The sequence below is a fragment of the Mixophyes fleayi genome, chromosome 2 (genome assembly GCF_038048845.1).
Source record: "Mixophyes fleayi isolate aMixFle1 chromosome 2, aMixFle1.hap1, whole genome shotgun sequence".
In the NCBI taxonomy this organism is placed as follows: domain Eukaryota; kingdom Metazoa; phylum Chordata; class Amphibia; order Anura; family Limnodynastidae; genus Mixophyes; species Mixophyes fleayi.
In genome coordinates this window covers 330064663-330088111 of record NC_134403.1, presented here as the reverse complement: position 1 = coordinate 330088111, position 23449 = coordinate 330064663, and the positions used below count along the sequence as shown (strand labels likewise).

The 23449-nt window shown below is 40.3% G+C and overlaps 1 protein-coding gene across 1 annotated transcript; it reads left to right on the top strand.

Moving 5' to 3' along the window:
- The first annotated feature begins 4359 nt into the window (after window positions 1-4359).
- LOC142139338 (beta-crystallin B1-like) lies at window positions 4360-12258 on the top strand. Its single transcript, XM_075196849.1, has 6 exons — window positions 4360-4646; window positions 6074-6160; window positions 6950-7068; window positions 8695-8827; window positions 9581-9723; window positions 10796-12258. Exons 2-6 carry the CDS (start codon window positions 6095-6097, stop codon window positions 10962-10964), a joined length of 630 nt encoding a protein of 209 aa, XP_075052950.1. The 5' UTR covers window positions 4360-4646; window positions 6074-6094; the 3' UTR covers window positions 10965-12258.
- Window positions 12259-23449: the final 11191 nt, after the last annotated feature.

Below are 23449 nucleotides of genomic sequence, written 5' to 3'. Positions count from 1 at the left end.
AGTCACGGCCAGCTGTGCAGATTGTTGTATCTAGGACAGGCTGGGCGTTCGTGACAAACTGGTTGGCAGCTTGATGGGATTGATAATATTTTTCTTTTTATCATAAGAACTTAAGTGAATTAGTGGTGTATGATTATAGAGATAGTCAGCATCCTAACTGACCGGAGATTACGCTCAAGGCTTACAATATTTTAAAAGACATACTGCACATATAGTTTCTGTTCCCCCTCTTCTTGCCTACTTTCTATTTTTTATTTGATGGAAGTGTGAGTTCCAGGATGGCCCCTGACTATAAGCAGATAAAAAAAGATGAGCTTTTAGCATTGTTTGTCAACAGAGGAATTGCTGTCGCCCCCAGCAGGAACCGAGAGCAACTGATTCAAGCACTTGTGGAGGCTGATCAGAAACCAAGAGTCGGAGGAGACTGTGGAGAAAATCTCTCTGCTTCAGGAGAGCAGTCAGCACTGGACTTTACCATAAATACCTCTGTTCAACCAAGTGAGGAGTCTATCCTAGACAGTTACCTTCATACTGCTCTTAAACAGCTGAAGGATGCCGACCCTGCAACTTCGCTGCAGCTGATCCAGCAACTCCAAGAGGCTGCTGAACGCCGCGCTGCTGCAGACAGGTAGGATGCTGAACGCCGTGCAGACAGGGAGGCTACTGAACACCGCGCTGCTGCAGACAGGGAGGATGCTGAACGCCGTGCAGACAGGGAGGCTGCTGAACACCGCACTGCTGCAGACAGGGAGGCTGCAGAGCATCAAGCCAAACGCGAATACCAGCTGGAATTAGCCAGGCTCAACAGCCAGTCAGCGGACCAAGGCCTGGGTAGGACAAACCCCAGGCATGACCAATTTCCTGTGTTAGAAAAGGACGGCGACCTTGATGCACTCCTGAGTGAATTTGAAAGGACTTGCCGATAGTTTGAGCTGGACCCCAGTCAGTGGGCCAGCTATTTAACCCCTGGACTGGGAGGGAAAGCTTTGGAAGCGTTTGCACACCTTCCCCAGGAACTGGACCGCGATTATGTTGCAATTAAGAAAGCTTTGTTACTTTATATAGGAAGTGTGTACCAAGTATTCCATCGTCTTGTAGAGTTCCCAAAATACTGCAGAAGCCATCCCTGGCTTAATTTCTGTCATCCTGTACACTGGATACTACCACCCTCATTAAGTGCATCGTACCTGAGATAATTTCCTAAAATGGCATATTTCTGGTAAACCTAAAAGGCAAACCGTGGCATTTTCTAAGCTCATTCCAACACATTTCATTATGGTGCACGCCAAATTTTCCTCATCACCAACCCCATCATAAAAACTCCATCGACCTTTCACATGTAGAACCGAGTTATCACCCCATCATACTGTTTTCATCACCCATCTCATAATTATTTCATCCAATCATAAATATTATCAACCACATTCATCATGAGGATTTCACTCCATCTCCAGTCCCTCCTCTCCCACAGGGGGTCTTTGCTAAGTCTGGCACTAGCAGATAGCACTGCACACTCACTGCCATCTGTCTGTGACATGATCCAAAGCTTCAGCAGCAGCCGGTGAGCGTTTCTTCACATCACTCTCCACATGTCCCGTGATTTGTGCAAGCAGGGCAAAGGGCAGGCCGGACACACTGCCAGGCAGCGATTGGAAGAAGTGACACTCAGCATGAGTGCAGCTTCGGTTTTTAGTGCTGCAACTTACTTTACATAGGAGTATGTACAGCACTGAAGACAGCGGCTATCACACAAACACCCTTCCGCCAACTGCATTTTGAAGCCCCATGAGCAAGTGTATTGTGGGGCTCAAAATTGTGATTGACTCCAAAATATGGATGAAAATTCAGGGCCCTGTGACATATACATTAAGGGAACCCCCCTATCCCACTGGAAGTGGCATGGCTATAGCCATTAATCTTGGATTAACCTGTCGCCCTTTATCATTAACCTTCCACCATTAAAGCCTTTTATTATTAACCCCTCATCTCCATAATCATTAACCCCTAATCCTCCATCATTAACCCCCTTTAATTATAATCACTCTCCATTTACACCCTTTCATCATCTCATACATGAATTCATCTGTGAGTACTCCCATACCTCTGCCGAGCCCCTCACCCTCTCCTGCTTGATTACGTAGTCAGAGTGCAACTGATCTCATCAGCACTGAGCAAGTTTAAAGTTGGTTCTGGGGTGCCAGTTAGTTGAACTCCTATCAGAGACCAAGGTTACAGTCCCCTGGTGCTACCACTTTATACATAACCAGTAATTGAGAGGTGGGTGAAGTTATAACAGTTACTAGTAACATGCACTGTTATGAATTCATTCTGGTTATTACTCTATTAGTAAGTGTCAACTGGCTGAACCAGGCATGTTCATATGTTCATGTCATGTACCTCACTACCATATGCTCCAGATGTATGTCAGGTGTGTGTATACTTATACCCCACAATAGCATAGAGAAAGCATAAAGATGCGACTTGACAGTGTTAGTAAATGCGGCTTTCGTATTACCCTATATGTACACAATTTAAGGGATCAATTTATTAGAGGGAGATAAGTCCTAAATCCCTTTTCACAGGATTTCGGGCTTCTCTCTATCTACTAAAGCGCCCAGATGGTAAATGCTATCGCAGGCAGGTAGCCATTGCAGGGGGACAGTAGCGCTATCATTAAAATAAAGCATTTTTTTTTTTTTTCTTTTCTTTTTTTTATTGTTCTTTGAAAACATCAATATATTTTTTGGAAGAATCTGGATTGGGAGCCCAGTTGCCGGCTCTCGCATGTGCACAGGGTCACATGACTGACTTGGCAAGCAGTAAGAGGTGTAACTTTTAAAATAAATTGCATGTTAAAAGATTTTGTATCACTAAGATATGCAGAAATAGAATATCTAGTCATCGGGGGACTCTTGATAAACTGACCGCTAATAATGAAGTGGCATATACACAAGAGATAATAGTGTCTTGACCGTTATTAAAAAATGCATGAATGTTTTGTTTATCATGTAATATACAGTTAAAAATAGTTAGATACAAACACAAATACAAATTAAATTAAATACATACATCTGGTAATTTTCCTTATAAAACTCTAATGGGAATCTTCTTTCCTGCTGCAATCCAATTGCAAATATCAACTTAGTAATGAGAACAGGCAGACGTGACTTCATATAATATACCAGCCACACTTATCATGTACTATAAGCTACAGGGGTAAATCACAATAAAGCAATCAGAAGCCACTAGCCATTGCTGTTAACTGTCATCATCATCATTGTATATTGTTGCACCAGCAAGAGCTATAGCCCCTGACAGGTGTATACGTGTCTGCATCCAGTCCCAATCACATAAATACATCCTTTCTGTACTCGACTACCCCTTCCCTTCCCCCTTCCGTCTCTTCAGTAATAAGGCGTTATAATTATAAGTGTAAAGAACTGGTGACCGCAATACTTCTTCCAAGAGCAACATTGTATATCTCTAGAACAATTCATACACTAGAAATACTATTAACACATCATCATCTATTTATATAGCGCTACTAATTCCGCAGCGCTGTACAGAGAACTCAGTCCCTGCCCCATTGGAGCTTACAATCTAAATCCCCTAACATACACTGACATAACACAGACTGAGAGAGACTAAGGGCAATTTAATAGCAGCCAATTAACCTACCAGTATGTTTTTGGAGTGTGGGAGGAAACCGGAGCACCCGGAGGAAACCCACGCAAACACGGGAGGAACATACAAACTCCTCACAGATAAGGCCATGGTCGGGAATCGAACTCATGACCCCAGTGCTGTGAGGGAGAAGTGCTAACTACTAAGCCACCGTGCTGTGAGGGAGAAGTGCTAACTACTGAGCCACCGTGCTGTTAACATTTTGAAAGCACAACTTGAAAGTTCTTTTTATATCTATGTTTATTTCAATAAAGGAAAAATAATGACTACCTGAGCATCCTGTGTTAAATACAAATGAATGTCTATTTATTATTAGAGAATCCTTTCTCCACAATGTCAGGGTATAACCTGACAGACACAATTGTTAAGGCATCATCTTTATTATATGACATATGTAAATATTAATGTGATTCGGATATGTTACATACCACAGCCTTACATGTACTAAGTAACATCAGGAATTCTACTGATAAATCTGCCTGTGTGCGTCTGTCATAGGTGTCCGTCTGTAGCAGACTGAGCACTCAGCTATTAGTGGGATTGTGTGTTCACGTGGCTGTTGGTTTACTTAGCTCCTAAATCTCTTGAAACAAGTGAGGTAATGAAGCTGCAGACATCACAGCCGGAGGGGTCAGCATTTTTGCTACAATGACACCATCACAAAAACGTGCCTCTCATTGAGACCCTTGTTTTCTGCTGAGCACTTGTTTTAGGACAAAACAATAGGCAGTGTCAGCTCACAGACCCCGTTTTACTCCCAGGCCTCTCCACACTTCTGATCGCTTTTTGTCCAAAATTTTGGGCACTGGCTCATACTCTGTGTGTCCTCTATTCAACTTAGACCACTCCTTTGAAAACTTAAAAAAGTTTGGTGCAAGCAAATTTATGGCGTATATATTAGTGGGGAGGGGGTCTGGCTGGACACCAACCAACTCACTCAGTGCCTCAGTCACAGCGTTACTGTGAGTAATAATCCTGTCATGCTTTTTTTAATTGTTTAAACTGGATCATCTATATAACTGTCTGTCATCTGCCTATATTTTATGTTATACCTCACAAATAGAGAGATAGATAATACATAGATAGTTCTTGGGTTTTCTGGTGCCTTTTATGATTTGTCTCTGTATTTAAATTTAGTTATAATTGAATATATGGGATATTCACCTCTTAAAGGGAGCCTGTGTATACTATAACAGATCAGATGATGATAGTAATATTTATATATGGTTTATTGTTTGATGTACTTGTATGTGGAGTGATTTTGGAAGGTGAACCTGAATTTGGATCAAGATCTAGAACTGATAATGCTACAATAAATTACTATTTTGGCAGCAGGCTGATGTTAAAGAACCCTGCGCTCTATTCGAGTGGATATGGGACAGCTGATAGTCTTGATATATATATATATATATATATATATATATATATTGGCTGTGCAATAGCACTGGTTGCCGTGGATTATAGAGAATGTAGTTTTGTATAAAAAAAAAAAAAAAAACATTCTTACCTTACTGTTAGTTGCTTATACGATCCCATTTGTTCTTCTGTCAAATAATTATAAAAATACAATATTTTAATTGGCTCTCATGTATTATAAACACCCTTTTTTTTCACTTGAAACAATGTTGATAGAAGTTTATTACAGAGTTATATCATATTATTGTTATTTGTGTCAGACTTTAAACGCGCTTTAATGATATTGTATATGGTCATCTAACTTGCATAGTTATTGTTAACTTACTTGAATGTTCTCATTAATTTAGTTATCGGGGTAATACCGAGTTTAGTTTACATGGCTGGATAGGGGAAAGGTTATCAAGTATCTGGTTATTTATTAAGCCAAATTAAATTTACAGCATATAGTACTTTGATCTTTGAAAGTACAGAGAGTCTGTGGAATTGATGTATATTGGAAATTCGTCATTCAATAAAAATTCCATACGGTTATCTCTTGAGATTCCCAAACACGTAAGGAATGTGCTAACCTCTCAGTGCAAATAACAGTTTTTATTCCATAATACCTTACTATACATAACAATGACTCATGATACAGAGAAACAGTATCCTTTTCTAATATTCACTCCTTTTTTCAATAAATATTATTATAATAATTCTGCATTAAGGATCTTTTTCCTCTGTATAGTTCCACAATAAAAATAGTTGACACCTTGCTTCATCAGACTGCCATTGTTTAATACAAAAAGAAGCAGATCTTCAAAATATATATTATTTAAAATGGACACATATTTAAAATCCACAGACATAACATGCAATCTTTTAACAGACACATCTATATTGATGTGTTTTGTGGAGGGGCAGAATTGTTGCCTTTTATGGATTTACTTGTGTTCTAGTTGTTGCAAAGTGTAACTATGAGAAATTATTGCAGATTTATTGAAGATTTGTTAAGATGTCTCACAGTGGAGCACAAGGAAGCATCGGCAGCCACTCAGCTGTAGGTCTGCAAAATTACCGGGTATGTACAACTATAATAACTTGCAGTACTGTATAACTGTGATTTTATATTCCAATAAATTAAATATGGCATAAATCCAACTTGTTAAAGTACTTAAATATGATCAAACCTCCTATGACGATGGAATATTCAGTTCAGGTCAAACATATAACGTCCATTCTCAGAAACAAGTTCATAGACACTATATAGGATGTATATTTCGGGGGAAATCCTATCTAAACAGAAACATTTGTTATAGCTGATTCGATTTAAACTTAGCAGAAAGTGTGAAAACTAAGGGGGATATTTACTAAACTGTGGGTTTGAAAAAGTAGAGATGTTGCCTAAAGCAACCAATCAGATTCTAGCTGTCATTATTTAGAATCTACTAAATAAATGATAACTAGAATCTGATTGGTTGCTATAGGTAACATCTCTACTTTTTCAAACCCGCATTTTAGTAAATTTAACCCTAAGACTCTGCTCAGTTAATGAAGTATGGCACTTAAAAAATAAAAATCTTTTATTTTTATTTTTTTATTTTGTATGTGTACTTTGATATGTATGTATATGTACACTTGTGTAAATAAATGCAACAAGAAAAACAACTCAGCTTAATTATATAAAATGTCATAGTATCACAAAAATATATGCATTGCTGAAAAGGACTAAAGGAATCCCTAAAGATAAAGCAGTGTATTTAGTAAAACTTGCAGGAGGGCATGCACAAGCCAATAAAAGTCATTTGAAGGTTGAAACCCACCTTGTAAATGTTATGTCTCAATTATGTAACATAATATTATTTTACAGCTGATCTGCTACGAATATGAGAACTTCCAAGGTCGCAAGGTGGAATTTAGCACAGAGACCAGGAACTTGTGTGACCGGGGTTTTGACCAAGTGAAGTCCATTCGAGTGGAATGTGGACCGTAAGTTCCCAACCTTACAGAGAACATCACACAAATCCCTTGTCAGGAAATCCAGTCTTTTCAAACTATGGGGTCTATTTATGCGTACTGCATCGATAGAAGATCTTCTTTCCCCCAATTTATGATGAACAAGTCGTCAGTGCTGTTGAGTGATGTTCAGCTCCCTGTTCCAGATTTGAAACAAACAAAAAAAAATGATTTTTTTTTTATAATAATAATGTAAAAATTAAACAAAAATAGCTTAATTTAAAAAAAATAGGAAAGATGCTTTATTTAACTAATAAAGCATTTTTTTTGTTGTGGTGCAGCTCTGCTATTGTCATCTTGAGATGACAATAGCGATAACAAGTACATCGGAGGTATATGTACCATCGCACTACATGATAAATAGACCTGCCCATGGTTGGCATGGGAAAGCTTCACTGAAGGCTCACGGCAAAGGCTACTGACAGCTATGGTGGCCATAGTCCTCACCAGCCGGTGGCTTTGTCAAGCAGAATCCCTAAGTCCAGCGAAAACTCCATTAGTAAATAGACCCCATACCCCTTAATAGTACAGTTAGGGGCAATTCCTTCATATTTAGAACTGAAAAACCATGTTGTGATGCAAGGGGTGCAAACTAAAACATTTTTTATTTGCCTGCAGTGAAATACTGGCTGCTTTTATATGTAGCACACCAATACTGAGCAGCTTTTATTTTAACATTGCAAGTAGAGATAAGCTAGGATGTGCTGACCTCCTAACTCTAAATCTGTCTGCACATTTTAAATTTGCACCCCCCCCCCCCCCCCCATGCAGCTCAACATGGTTTTGCCATGATGAAAAATGGTTCTTTCTAGCTGGATTTACCACTGACTCTAAAAGAGGCCCATTGTCTGTACAACCAAGTGAGATGAACATTACAGATTTAATAGTGATATTTATTCAGAGTGGGATTTCCCATTTTATAGTGTGATCTATTTTGAGATATAAGTTGTACACACCTACTCCAAAATATTTGAAAACACTGGAGGTATTACAAAATCATTGCAAGTACATTTATTAACATTTAAATGTGTTTGCAATGTGATAACTTTATCAAATAGTTTTGTTTAGAACACAGTCGTGCAAATGACCTTATTCAAGCATGTGTGTGCGCTAATATCCAAGTTTGGGATTTGCACCTAATGGGCCTGATTCATTAAGGAAAGTAAAGCAAAAAAATATGTAAGTTTTCTCTTGGACAAAACCATTCTACAATGCAAGGGGTGCAAATTAGTTTATTATTTTGCACATAAGTTAGATACTGGCTGTTTTTTCATGTTTCATACAAATACTTGATAGCTTATTTGTACACTGAAAATTAAAGTTAATCTGGGACATGCCCTACGCCAACTATAAATCCCCACATTTTAAATTTGCCTCCCCCTCCAATGCAACATGGTTTTTGCCAAGATGTAAAGTTGCTCATTTTTTTTGCTTTACTTTCCTTAAGGAATCAGGCCCAATAAAACTGAACAGGGGACAATCAGATATGTGAAAATAATGTCCAATATTTTTTAGACCTTTTTTATTTAAAGTAACACCACACAACCACGCCTGCCATGTGTATGGCTGTTTCTGACATAGTACTGTTTTACTTCACAGCTGGGTTGCGTATGAGCAGAAGGATTTCACTGGCGAGATGTTCATTATGGAGAAAGGGGAATACCCTCGTTGGGATTCCTGGTCTAACTGCTTCCGCGCTGACAGGATCATGTCTTTGAGACCAGTCCGTATGGTAAGGTCTCCATTGCACTTCAAACATCAGTGAACCAATTCAGCTGCAGATGTAATAACTTCAGTAGGGTAATAAGATATCACTGTACAATTAAATTGCCCTAATAATCAGGAAACACCTTCTAGTGCAGGCCTGGACAACCTGTGGCTCTCCAGGTATTACCAAACTACAAGTCCCAGCATGCTTTGCCAGTCGATAGCTGGCAGGGTACGCTGGGACTTGTAGTTTCAAAACACCTGGATGGGCACAGGTAGTGCAAGTCCGCTGTAGTGGTTGGGGAAGGAGAGTGGGGTTGCTGAGTAACATTTCAGGGGAAATCCTACTAAAATAGTCAATAAATATATGTGACCAGCAATCATACCAAAACAGTGTACTGTTAGATGCACTGTTAGCCTAAAATGTCAACTGAGGTAAAATGATATGTAAAGTGGGGTCGTTGTCATATTCAAGAGACTGCAGACTATTAATTCACTAAAATCTAATTATATAATTGAAGGATGAGGTCTCAGTGATGTCACTAGTTATTACTAGGTTCAGCCTAAAAAATGGCTGCCTCAGTTGTTGATTAACACAACACAAACTGTATGACTTGTGGATTTCAACTAAATTTGGAAATAACTCCTTTGATGCTTTTGCTAACTGTAGTTAATTAGTACAACTATGCAGTTAGTTTCCTGTTTATCTAATATCATATCATCAGTCGGAGATATCAACTTATGTCTGCTTTTGACAATAATGTCACTTAAATTAAAGGACACACAGGATTATAAGATCTCCCTCTACGAATGTGCCAACTTTGAGGGCAGGAAGATGGAGGTCTGCGATGAAGATATCCCCAGCTTGTGGTCCTATGGCTTCCAGGATAGGGTTGCCAGTATCCAGGTGCTTGGAGGAACGTAAGTAGTTGCAGAATTTCACATAGTGTTAAATTCTTTAAGTATCCACTGCAGTCGAATATATGTACATTTGTGTCGATCTACAGATAAATAAGAGTTTCTTCCAAAATTTAGATTTTACGCTCATTATTAGATAAGACAAAATGTTTTCTAACAGTTTTGCAAGTTAGACATTTTATTAAATAAGTGTTATAATTCAACATTATATGAGATGCTGACTCTGCAGTGTGGAGAATCAGCTGAGCATTAGAGATGCAGAACAAGGACAATAAGCATTTATTATTAATTAGTGCACTTCTGCTGCTACATGGCTCTCTAGTACATCTTTATAGGAGATTAAATGAGCTTACTGTACATATGTCCTAAGTGATAACAGAGACTCTAGTTGCAAGTTCTAATTCTGAAACAGAGGTGTACAACCTGCGGGTCAGGATACAAATTGTGTTCCCACAATCCATTTTTAGAGTTCTCTGATTGCCAGATATACAATACAATATATTTAGAACTGCCTCTTTTGGGGCCCCAGAATAATGGCATAGTGACACTCAGGGGCCCAGAATAATGGCATAGTGACACTCAGGGACCCAGAATAATGGCACAGTGACACTCAGGGACCCAGAATAATGGCATAGTGACACTCAGGGACCCAGAATAATGGCATAGTGACACTCAGGGACCCAGAATAATGGCACAGTGACACTCAGGGACCCAGAATAATGGCATAGTGACACTCAGGGACCCAGAATAATGGCACACTTACATTCAGGATGCCACCTAAATAAATGAGAATGCCATAAAAATAAAGCATATGTGTTTCCATATAAGCTGTTGAAAACAAAAACGAATTAAAATTATATCAACCGAGAGGTGCAAATAATTATTTGGAGAATAATTTTGTCTGTTCACTTCTGACGTCCCTTCCCGCAGAATGTAAAGTCATGCTGTAAGACTAATGTATTAGATTGCAAGATAATAACATTGGTGATAAAATAAAATAAAATGATTTGGAATAATTGATCCCAGGAGGAGGTAAGCGGCCACTAATGATTGACATTTAAATATCACTCTCTAGATGGGTTGGATACCAGTACCCTGGTTACAGAGGTTACCAATACCTGATGGAATATGGACCATACAAGCACTGGAACAACTGGGGCGCCAACCAGCCCCAGATTCAATCAATCCGCCGAGTGAAGGACATGCAGTGGTACACCAGAGGAAACTTTGAAGTTGGGAACTAAAAAGGCATCGAGGATAAGACACAGAACCTGACTGGCAAAAAAAAGGGACTTGTTTCTTTTAAATCTTTTTAACCGTTCTCAGTTTATTGGTGGGAGAGGCGACTGTTAAAATCCTTGCTTTATTCATTAGATTCCAAAGTAATTTATTTATTGAGGGCATTTTTCAGGCTTTGTACGAGTTTAGTTGCTATCAGATGGATCATTGGTAGAAAAAAAATCAGCTCCTTAAATCATACACAGTTGTTTACTTTGCTGCTGCTTCTATTGTGTATTATGGAGTAACTCAGGCAATCGGCAGGCTTGTCCTCTGTCTACCTTAGAGGCTTTCTAAGCCTTGCTGTATCTGTAAAGGGAAAAGTGGAGATGTTGAGCATACCACGTTTTCGCTATGTCTATATTGGATTTTCTACAGCTGATCCTTTAGTAGCCATTGAACTCATGTATAGTCAAGTTATAATAATCAGATACTAGAAGTTCGGGGCTACTCTGATCTGGCCATGTACAGTCAAGACAATAATGATGACATAAGGCAACAGAAATTGGAATTTGTAGAGAGAGCAAAGCCAGTCTGGCACATTTAAATGTCTGGACTTCAGTATGATTCAATTATTGTAAGTCTAAGGCCCTCCAAGCAAACCTGCCTGTCACTCCTGGGCAACCTAAAACATAGAAATGTAACCTGTCTGATTCATAGTCAGTCTCAGAGAACACTTCCCATATGAAACAGTCTACATTTGCTTTTACAATAATGGAAACTTGACCTACACTAAGGAAGAATATGCTGCTTCCCATGTATTACTCTTGGTAGACACAGGTCATGTAGAATGACCATGTCTAGCGATTCTTGAAAGTAAAACATTAGAAAGACTTACTAGTAATAGAGCAATTACAAACAGCACAAGATGTGTAGGTTCTTCTGTTAAAGTAAAAAGAGGAAGTCATTTACATATCAGTCACATTGAGTTGTCTGTATAGCATTCTACTTCACACATTGCCAGTGGTTGTAGCCCCAAATATAGATATTTAAAAATCAGAAAAAAAAGTCGTCTCTCTCCCCAATAATATAGAAAATCCAGAACATATGCTTTTATCGAGGGTGGGAACATATGGGCACTGTCATCTTTCTCAGGGAGAAGCAAGTCTTGTTTTATTACACATAAACCTCAGCGAATGAATGCACATGAATGTGTTCACTGTTCCTTTCCAAAGCACTGTCCATCCAAACGTAGCTCTGCCGAATCACCGATACGTGTGTCAAACTCTTTGCAGTAAAACGGAAATAAAAAAAAATTGCCATGAAACAAATGACTGCTGAGCTTTATATGTGTGGATACTCAATTTATACACAATGTAATGTAATTGTTGTCTTAAAGAATAGTACAGGCCCTTGTAAAGGGAGTGTATTAGGGTTTTGCAATTCTGTATGGTAACCAATGTGCACAAGGGGGAAAAAATGCCACTTGCTAGGTAGAATGTCCATAATTATAGTTGTAATATAACAACATAAATTGGGCAGCACGGTGGCCTAGTGGTTAGCACTTCTGTCTCACAGCACTGGGCTCATGAGTTCGATTCTTGACCATGGCCTTATCTGTGTGGAGTTTGTATGTTCTCCCTGTGTTTGTGTGGGTTTCCTCCGGGTGCTCCTTTTTCCTCCCACATTCCAAAAACATACTGGTAGGCTAATTAGCTGCTATCAAAATTAACCTTAGTCTCTCTGTCTGTGTATGTTAGGGAATTTAGATTGTAAGCTCCACTGGGGCAAGGACTGATGTGAGTGAGTTCTCTGTATAGCTCTGCGGAATTAGTGGCGCTATATAAATAACTGATGATGATGATGATAAATCCCATAATCTAAAACAGTGATTTTCAACATGTAGACTTGAGGCTGCATGTGCACCCCTCAAAAGTGTCATATGGGATGCAGTCAGACTAGTTTCCTATCTTTGGTCCTCTTCTTAATTATATAATTGAGTGGGCTCTTTGCATTCACATGGTCACTATAACAGATTACATGACTATATAGTAATGTCTTTTCTCCAGCTGGAGTAGTCAGCTATAGGGTATTGTACTATACAGGCTTTGTGAACACTTCCCACTGCTGCTCTGATCTCATACAGTGATCTCACGCTACTCTGCAAAATTAAAGAGATGTCACTGAGGTCCTTTTGGTGGCCCATGGCAAATATTAAGATGCCCACAACTGCTCTTGGCCACTTAATACTGCAATTTAATGATAAGCGGCAGTTTTGGGTGTCAACCTATTAGCTGACTATAACATACTAAGCAGGGCTGTGTTGCTGTCATATTTTTATCTATTATATTATATGACCTTAGTATAGAGGGGTTCTATATGCAATTGTTAAATTCTGACTACAAACTTCTGGCTTTACATTGTTTTTATTTACTTTTTATTTACTTTTTAAAGCAACAAAACCTGTCAGGACAGATGTCAATGCAGTGATGTTTAGTTCAACACATAAATAGCATAAAATTACAAATTCAGCATCACAATTATAAACCTTTCATTAGCTGACTTAGTATATGTCCTAATAATGTCATATACTTGAAAGGGTAGTGGCATAGCAGAGTGCAACTTTGGAGGGGGGAGTGAAAGGAAGATGGGTGAGGTAGTGATGGGGAAGGGTGGCCTGGAGTTGTGGCCTCCCATTGTCTAAAGAGCAGAATAGATGGCATGTGTGTGTTGTCCTGTAGGTAAGAGAGATCTAACTGGATCAACATTAAAACAGAAAATTTGACTGTTCAATGTCATATTATTTATCATAGCACTTGCAAATAATACAAAATGCAAAGGCTTAAAAAAGCATATACATTTAATGAAATTTATCTTTAAAGCTGCACTACTATTTACCACGTTATTTCACTAACCCACCGCTTCCCATGGGCAGGGCCGGATTAACCCTAGGGCTAACTGGGCTACAGCCCAGGGGCCTCGGGCATCCAGGGGGCCCTTGAAAGTGCTCAGCAGCATTATTGACCGGTTGGGGGCGGGGGCGCCCCCGGCTCGATCAATGCTGCTGAGCACATTCACTGCGGTCCTTCCCCGGTGCGCTGTAGTCTCCTTACTGAGGAGATCTCGCGAGTCTCACTCTCACGAGATCTCCTCAGTAAAGAGCTTACAGCGTGCCGGGGAAGGACTGAAATGCCAGGAGAAGGAGGTAAGTGGCTTGGGGGCGGCTCGGCTCAGAGGAGATGGCCCTCACCGGGAAGGGGGGCGGCTCGGATCACGGGGGGGTAGGGGGCTCACAAAGAAGACTCTATGGCTAGTAATTACAGAAGAGGCAAATCTATTTAGTTCACAACTTTAAAATGAAAGGGAAGTGGGGTGTGAGTGGGAGGGCCATCAGGAGATTGCCAGCTTCTGATTGGTCTACTTGCTCACAACTCCCCACCGCAATATCACACAGTACGTGTCTTCTCCCGGGAATGTAAGAAGAACTACTGAGCCATGGAGCGGCTGTATGGAGCATCTGCAGGGGCTCCAGGTAGGGAAGTCAGGGTTAGAAATGTGTAGGTGGTAGTGCAGCTTTGAGTAAAACAAAGTATCTTATGGTTATCACAGCTTGCTTTCCAAAAGAAAAGAAAGGAGTAATATTATGGGGTGCAGATTATGGTCTGCAGCGGATAAACATGCACTATGCAACATGTAAAGCGCTACAGAATTTGTTGGCGCTATATAAATGTTGACGATGATGATGCACCAAGAAGTTACCATATTGTAAATATGTCCGAGTCTAATCTAAAAATTCTCTCCATAGAAACTGTATAAAGTTTTAACACGAACATGAAGAAATAAACACTGTATAGAAGGCTGTTTCCACCATGAGTATGGATTAACATTCATATTCTATTTTAATACTTAGTCTAAAAAAAAAAGACATATTCTTATAAATGCCGAAATATAAAATATAAAAGTATTTGTTTCACTACTTATACACAACAAACAGAATATAGAAAATAAATATAATAGAACCAAACAATAATCACATAAGTATAATAACAATAAAACAAGCTTGCAAAATAAGTACAATCAATAGAGAGCCTAAAGAATAAAAATAGTATTGAAGTTTAAAATGAAGAAATAAATGTTATATGCAATGGCCATCCGTGGCCTCTGTTGACAAAGTCCCGTTGTGAATGATAATAGAATGGTAGAGTGGAGGATTCTTTGTATCTGACAGTAGTTTGAGAACCCAGTGAGCCATCAGTAGAGCTCATTTACTAATAATGCATTTAGGTGCAAAGTTTGCCCTAAACCAATACAACCAATTAGCAGGTGGCTTTTAACTTTACTATACAAACAAACAATGCAATCAAGTGTCTTATTGGTTGCAATGGGTTAGGGCACATTTTGTACCTAAATGCAATGTATGAGCCCCTGTGACTAGATGTTGTATTCCATAATAAGGACACTTGGGGCAGGGAGACCAACAGCTGCTAAACAATCCCTGAGATACTGCAACGCATAACGCGTTACATTGTTAGGCCCATTTCCCCGGTGTTGGCAGGTGAAGTCACCGAGGGGAGATGTTCTAGCATAGTGAGGCCAGTGCCTCACACACATAGGTCGCCGGTGACAAAGCAGTAGACGGAACTTATCTGGTACTTAGTGTGAAAGCTCCAGTGCTGGCTATGTAAGGTTTGTGTGGGGAACCTAAAGTAAGTCTACAAAGACTCTGCAATCAGAGTAGAATGGCCATATTGCCGGGGACCTAGGACAGGTGAGGTTGCTAGGGGCTCCCCCGGGATTTGGGAAGGAGGAACCAGGTTAATATAGCCCTTGGACAGGTAAGATCGGCGGAAGACTACCCCATAATTAATATAGCCCTGTAGGTGTCAGAAAGGGAGATAGGGGGTGTGCAACAGAAGGAGGCACCAGAGGGGCACTTTCCAGAGCCTGAGGTGCACTCATTATATTGGAAAGATGGTGCAATGAGGGCTACTTTACAGAGGGAAAGGGAGAGCCCCAACAGTTAAAGGCACACAACAAAGTAACCAGCATGAGGCAATGAGTGTCTGAGAGCCGCTTGGAGTAGACCCCTTGGAATGACCCCTATACTGTGAGGGTGGTCACTGCACGGTGCAGCGTAACTAATGGGGAGTGTAGCTGTAAGGGAGAAGGAGACTGTATATCAGAGGAGTCTCTGGATGAGGGGATGGTGTGCTCATGAAAGGAGAGAGTCCCTGGATATTGGGATGAAGGTTCTGGAGGGTGGTCGTCTGCATGCCTGCGATAATAAGTATAATATGTAATACAACCTGTTGTGCCTGCTCCCAGCAGCTGCTATGTAATCAGATAATGTTGATATTGCTGTATTTCAAAGACTGTGCAGTATGAGAGAAGAAACAGTATAGTAAAGTCGTAATGTTACATCTGCTAAGGAATTTTGCAGGAGGATACTGGCGTTTAAATGTGTACAGCTTACAACCATTATGCTTTCTGTGCTGGATGAAGAGGTATAAATAAAGTTTTCTTCATATTTAAACTGAAAAGACCTGATGGCCCAAATTACTGTTATTGTACCACACGTACACTTTGTCCACGGCTGAGTTAAACACCGGTGGATTTGGGGGAGGAAGAGGGGGGGCACTGGACAATTAGCCCATATCCACCTGCAACCCAGGGCCAAAAGGGCCACATGTGTTATATCAGGCCACCAGGAACACCTTCCACAATACAAATATGTACTCTCAGAAACTGTTCTGGCTGTAAATGAGCACATCTACAAGGATCCAAAGCAGAGCAACCTATCTAACTCAGGGAGCCTGTGTGTCAGAGCAAGGCCATTTCACACTGAAGGCCTGATTCATTAAGGAATGTAAATGCTGACATGTGCCATATTTTGCGTAAAAACACTCTGTGCAAGCTCAGAATCAGACCATACACCAGTGAGCACAAGAACATCCACAAAGGACCCATACTACAGCCTACGATTTCATGGGTGGATCGGGTAGGGGATTAGGAGTATGCATGTAGGCAGTGTACAGGAAGGGTGTGCCAAGTTTAAGCGTGTGCAGCAGCGTCTGATTCAAGCTCTGGTCATCTCAAAGGTACGTGTTTTTTGTCATATCAAAGGCACCAGCTACAGAGCAGGTGTCAGTGCCGAGTGATAGTGAAGACGGTCATGTGTGCATGCTAGTACATGTGTTTGCAGTAAGCAGAGACTGCAAAAATGCATTTTATGTACAGTAGCATTAATTACATCCTAATACATGTATTTTTTATGTTTTTTCATTAATGACTATGGGCCTGATTCATTAAGGATCTTAACTTGAGAAACTTCTTATTTCAGTCTCCTGGACAAAACCATGTTACAATGCAAGGGGTGCAAATTAGTATTCTGTTTTGCACATAAGTTAAATACTGACTGTTTTTTCATGTAGCACACAAATATAAACTTTAAATTTCAGTGTACAAATAAGCTATACAGTATTTGTTTTCCGGCGGGTTTGAAAAGTGGAGATGTTTGCTATAGCAACAAATCATATTCTAGTGATCATTTTGTATAATGTACAATCATAGAATCTGATTGGCTTTTCAAACCCGCCGGAAAACTCTCAGCTTGATACATTTACCCCCAGAACTGCAAATACCAGGAGTTTGCTAATTAGATGCCCTATCATGCACACAGCTTCCACACTGCTTATACAAGTGATCTTCCAATATGGATACAGCATGCTGATAATCTATTTTTCCATGACCTTACAGGAGTTGACCACTTTTGGACAACCTATGTTCCTTCAATATTGCCACTACCAGCCTCTGTCCTGTCATGGTCTAACCGAAGGCCTCCAGGCTGTTGCATAAGGGAGGAGAGCCACTAGGGTATCTCCCTAGTCCTGGGGTGTTTTCACCAGCAGTTCTATTAGTGTTGTGTTGTATTGTATTAGATTAGATGTGGCTCCTGCACAAACAGATGTTGCATAATAACACTCCCCTATGAAGGGGCTGGTCAGGGCCACCTTAACAACATTATGGGCCCCCGGGCAAAGCAGTGCAGAGGGGCCCCTACCTCTATATATGTGTATCATATATAGATATATATATATATAGATATAGATATATATATATATATATATATATATATATATATATATATATATATATAGATAGATATAGATATATTTGCAGGATTATTATTTTTTTTTGCAGGATTATTTATTTTACTTAAGGGCCCTGTTTATGGGGCCCCCTTGCCTGTGGGGCCCCCGGGCACCTGCCCATCGTGCCCAATGGAAAAGATTGCCCTGGGGCTGGTTACCCTCACAGACTTCGCTGATCGGAGAAGAACGCTTTCTCCTGCTCAGCTGCCATCAGTTAACAACAAAGATCTTGGTGGAGAGCCCCAACAACGCCCTATTTGGGGTGGGGTGGGGGCACTGTTGAAAGAGAGAGAAATACACAGAAGTGGAAAACTCCTATAAATAGACCCAACATGACATCAGTGTAATTTTCTACAATGATCCTCTCTGAATTTTCCCACTCAGTTGTAAGATAGCTAACGACTTCATTCACACCCACACATTTCTCTAAATACTGTTATATAGTTGGTATTTTTATAAAGCTGTGGCCTCACTCTTTGATTGGACATTGTCTACATTGCAGAATTTATTACCACCACCTTGTCTGGTTTGGATTCATATGTAAATTTACAAATCATCTTTGTTATAATACAGCATTTGCTGCACCACCTGTTGTCATTTATTTTGCTTGCACAAATATTTATTGACTATTTCTTTAATGATCTGTACAGTTTTATAACCTATTTTAAATATTTTGTTCAATTTTAATTCCTTATTAAATATATCTATATTTTATCAAATCAAATTATTCCCATGTTGAGGCTTTAACAAGATGAGAGTCTCAGGACATACGTCTATAATTTAATTCTACTTATCCTTGCTGAATTGAGCAATATTGCACAGCATCTAGTTGTAGATAATTTCCTTCACTGTACCAAATAGCAGAAAAGATAAAGCAATGTGTTTAGTAAATCTTGCAGGAGGGCAGTTACAAACCAGTAATTAAATGTTTAAAACTGAAAACCCTTACCCAGGACAAGTTCCTCATGGGTGTGTCGGCTCTGTATCATAATTCCACAACCTTGGTCCTGGTGAATAGGTGCACTTCCCCTTCTTTTCCTATTAATGACAGTACCAGGTAAGGCTGCCTGTTATCCCCACTTATTTTTGCCTTGACTCATAATTTCTTACAGAAGACTGCCCTGAACTTGGACACAACCTGTTCCCCATGATCTGAGATGATCTCCTGTAGGACCCAGTGTGAAAGAAAAACGTCCCTGATACTGGCGCCCAACTTAACCGGCAACGATTCCAGCACTGGATGACAATCAGTAGGCTTATCCCGCAGCCTTTTTGTTTCTTTACCTTTATTGGTATTGCTAGTGTGGGAACATAATTCACCCTAAGCATGCACTATATTTTGTACTTAAATAAAGTATTATTTTATTATTAGCCAAAATTATTCTCCAAATGGATATAGCACATATATATGAAGAATATAAGTACGATGTATATAAAGATATTAAATTTACAGGGAAAATGAACAATACAATGGACATACTCAACCAGCCAACATGAGTATCCGTTATGTACATTTCTCCTACTTCTAGCAAGGTTGCAATCATTCCCCAAATGTCACCCATCATTCAGAGGGAAAACACAAGGAAAAAGAACAGTGCAGAGTTATTGAAGTCCTGTTAGGAATTCTTCCCGATTTGGTGTGAAGGTACAGGCAGTAATTGTAAGACCTGTGGGAAATGACAACATGCACACAGGTCTTACCTGATCACGATGCAACTACTGGGACATCCACAAAGGGGCTCCAGGAGGGGTGTATAAGCTATCCTTGAAGCCTTGCACCAACTGTCCTTGCAGGGATTCCTCAACATCTTGCCATATTTAGGGTCTCTACCTGTGACCGCTGACCAGCAATGCCCTGCAAGGAAAAAACACAAGACACACAAGGACAAAAGAGAGGGAACACTCACCTGAAACACCCGGTTTTCTTGATTGCTATTTACTCTCTCTCACTGTCAGCGGCTGTGGGGAGGGGGGGGGGGGCGGAGGGAGGGCAGAACAATCCCTCTATAAAAGGGCTGACTAGCCCTGAACTAGAAAACAAGACAAGTGATCTCTCTAACTGGGGTTGATCTCCTAACAGGTGGCAGGCCTGAATTAAGGAGTCCACCTTCCTAGACTCTGAGCCTAGTGAATTTGTAGCCACAGGCTCCAAGCCTGAAAAATTGCAGGGCAGGCTTTTTAAGCCTGTATAAAATGTGCCCAAATTATAATTTTATGGTACCTACAATAAACTAATGGGGCCCCTGGCCTTGTGCCCCACTATCGAGCCTTGGTGGCAGTGACCAGGGGAAAGTATGGAAAACATACTTACCTGTGGGGGAAACATATATTCTTCCTGCCGCTTCCTTCTTTTCCAATTCTTCTCCTGTTAAGCGCTTCTTCAATCTGTGCCGATGGTCTTCTCCTGTTGCTTGAAAAGCCTCTGTCCTCTTCCAGCTCTTTCTTCGCACTCCTGCATCCATGTCATAGTTACACATGACAAAATTTCCCAGGATGTCCATAGCTCTTCAAGGAGAAATACATAATGAAAAAACCTTTTCTATTAATATATATAACAATACCACATAGTAACATTTAAGAACAAAAGGAGGAAATGCCTCCGACATTCGTCTCATCAAGAGGGAGCCCCAAACGGGCTTAACCAGGGGAGGGCTGGCAAATTTTAGCTTGGGGTCAAGACTTGACTTAGCAGCCTATTTTATAGGGAAATAAATGCAGTTAGCCCTGTGACCCAGCCCAACTTAGCATACTATGGGACCAGCTGGGGACAGATGCCCCCCAACCCAGCCTGCCCCTGGGTTTAACCTTCATTAACAGTGCCCCACTTATGTCAGAGCAAGGACTGAGGTGGAAAAAAAAACCTTCCACAGGGAAACAATGTGCCATTTTGTAAAACGTTCTACCAAGATCCAAATGAGCGAGAAGCCTTTATACATTTGTATATCAGTGATGAATTATTTTGTTATGTGTGTCCTGGGTTTACTTGGAATGAAGAGAGGCAATAAAAGTCCTGCAGGAAACTGATTAGAGAGTTTGTTTGCTGCACAGGTGGAACAAGCTGTAACATAATCTGTAACGTCGTTCCGCAGACCCGACAACCAATAACAGCAACCAATAACTTCTTTTATCCCCAGAAGTACAGTAAACCTAGGAGTTATGGGTACAGGAGAGTACTTTAGTCCATGGTTGAAAATTTGAGCAGTATGAACATATATATATATTTGCATATAAATTGTTAAAATGCATGCACAAATTATTTTTTGTTGGGGGAAGTAGTAATAATAGTTATAATAAAATGTTTGCAATGCATTATAACACAATGTAGTTGTGAATAAAATCAGTAGATGGCACTGTAACACAGGTAATGATTCAATTTAGTATTTAATTATTTCAAAACAACCCTGTTCAATTTTTAGCTGAATTAGGAAATCCGGTTAAGGTTAAAGATTTTCTCTGTGGCTTTTTGTGACCATTTCAATGTACATGAACCATCTGGCAGCCTTTATATATTTTATAAACAGGTCCCACCTTCAAATCTGACACTGCTTACCACACGCACTGTATGTGTGCATTGCTTAGTCTAATGTGTAATGCCCAGTGGAACACATAAGACCATCCATATCTTAAAATTATTTTATGCTTTTTCTGCATTAGGATCAGGAGCAGGCTGAGCTGGGGCCAGGAGGCCCCTGGTCCGGTCCCATAGTGGGCTACCTTGGGCTGGGTCACTGGGCCACCTGCATTTTTCCTTTAAAATGTCCCTTATAGGCCATCCATCCATCCATCCGGCCATTCATCCATCCATCCATCTGGCCATCCATCCATCCATCCATCCGGCCATCCATCCGGCCATCCATCCATCCATCCGGCCATCCATCCACCCATATACATAGATGTAGAGAACTGAAAACTGGGGGCAAGAGGAGTGTGACCACATTGTGTAAACAGAAAGACATTGGATCCTCTCAACTCAATAGTATCATTAGTATTGCTATTCTATGTTAGATATACGTTCCAAAGTGTTCGTCATTTTGAACCCGCCCGTGACATAATGACACGCGGCGGGTTTGGGACCTAATTCTGCCCACTTCATTAGGAAGTGGGCACTTCCTAGTGAAGTGGGCACAATCCGGAGATTGCCACACTCTCCCGGGAGTCCGTGAGACTCTCGCAAAATGTGTGAGTCTCCCGGGCATTCCGGGAGAGTTGGCAAATATGATTGTAACATGATCATTGCTCTGCATTTTAGCTGGGTTTAACCTTACCTGCACATTGCTTTTAAATGCACGTACTCCCTAAGCAATAGCAGCTATCAGATATCTAGAGAATCACCTGGGCAGGGTGGGGGAGTTACAATAAGGTTTGTTTTGGTCACAAAATACATTTTAACAAGAAGAAATATAAAACATTGTGGTCTACCACGAGTATTTAATGACTGCAAAGAATGAAATACTGGGGTGCAGTAGGGCTGTGACCACTTTGTGTCAACAGAAAGACATTAATCCTCTTTGCTCATCAAAGACATTATTGGACTAAAGACATAATAGACTCAAGGATTTCAGTTTTTGGTCAGTGACTAATATTTAAGTGCAAAACATTCCAGTCACGTAATTCAGAGGTTTTTAATACAAATGAGCTTTAATGTCATACTTACAAACCTTTAACTTGGTCCCTCAAAAGTGAACTATCAGGACAGAAGGAGGCATTCGGGGCATATTATGTCATTTTGCGCTCGACCCCACGGCTCAAAGCCGTCTTTTTCTGTGGGGGGCAGGGCCAAAATGACACGATTCACTGCGAATTGTGTCATGAACATTGCCATCCTGCCCTCTTCACTAGGAAGTGAGTATGATGTAGAAAAATGGTCTGTTCTTCTGGGAGTCCGGGAGACCTACCCGGAACTTGGGAGTCTCCTGGACATTCTGGGAGAGTGGGTAAGTATGTTTAATGTACAGCAAAATAACACTGGCATAAAGACCTAACTACAATAGCAAACTTTTTATCCACTATATCAGTGGTCGGAATGAAAATTTAGAAGTGACGGAATACAGCCATGACCAAAAGATTTGAGAATGACACGAGTATTGGTTTTCACAAAGGTTGCTGCTTCATTGTTTTTAGACCTTTCTGTCAGATGTTGCTATGGTATACTGAAGTAAAATTACAAGCACTTCATAAGTGTCAAAGGCTATTATTGACAATTACATTAAGTTTATGCAAAGAGTCAATATTTGCAGTGTTGACCCTTCTTTTTGAAGACCTCTGCAATTCGCCCTGGCATGCTGTCAATCACCTTCTGGGCCACATACTGACTGATGGCCGCCCATTCTTGCCTAATCAATGCTTGGAGTTTGTCAGAA

Bases quoted from the DNA above. Each gene is read 5' to 3' on its own strand.
- LOC142139338 (XM_075196849.1), top strand. From the start codon at position 6,095: ATGTCTCACAGTGGAGCACAAGGAAGCATCGGCAGCCACTCAGCTGTA. The intron at 7,069-8,694 runs GTAAGTTCCCAA...TTTACTTCACAG, and splicing joins ATTCGAGTGGAATGTGGACC to CTGGGTTGCGTATGAGCAGA. The intron at 8,828-9,580 runs GTAAGGTCTCCA...CTTAAATTAAAG, and splicing joins CTTTGAGACCAGTCCGTATG to GACACACAGGATTATAAGAT.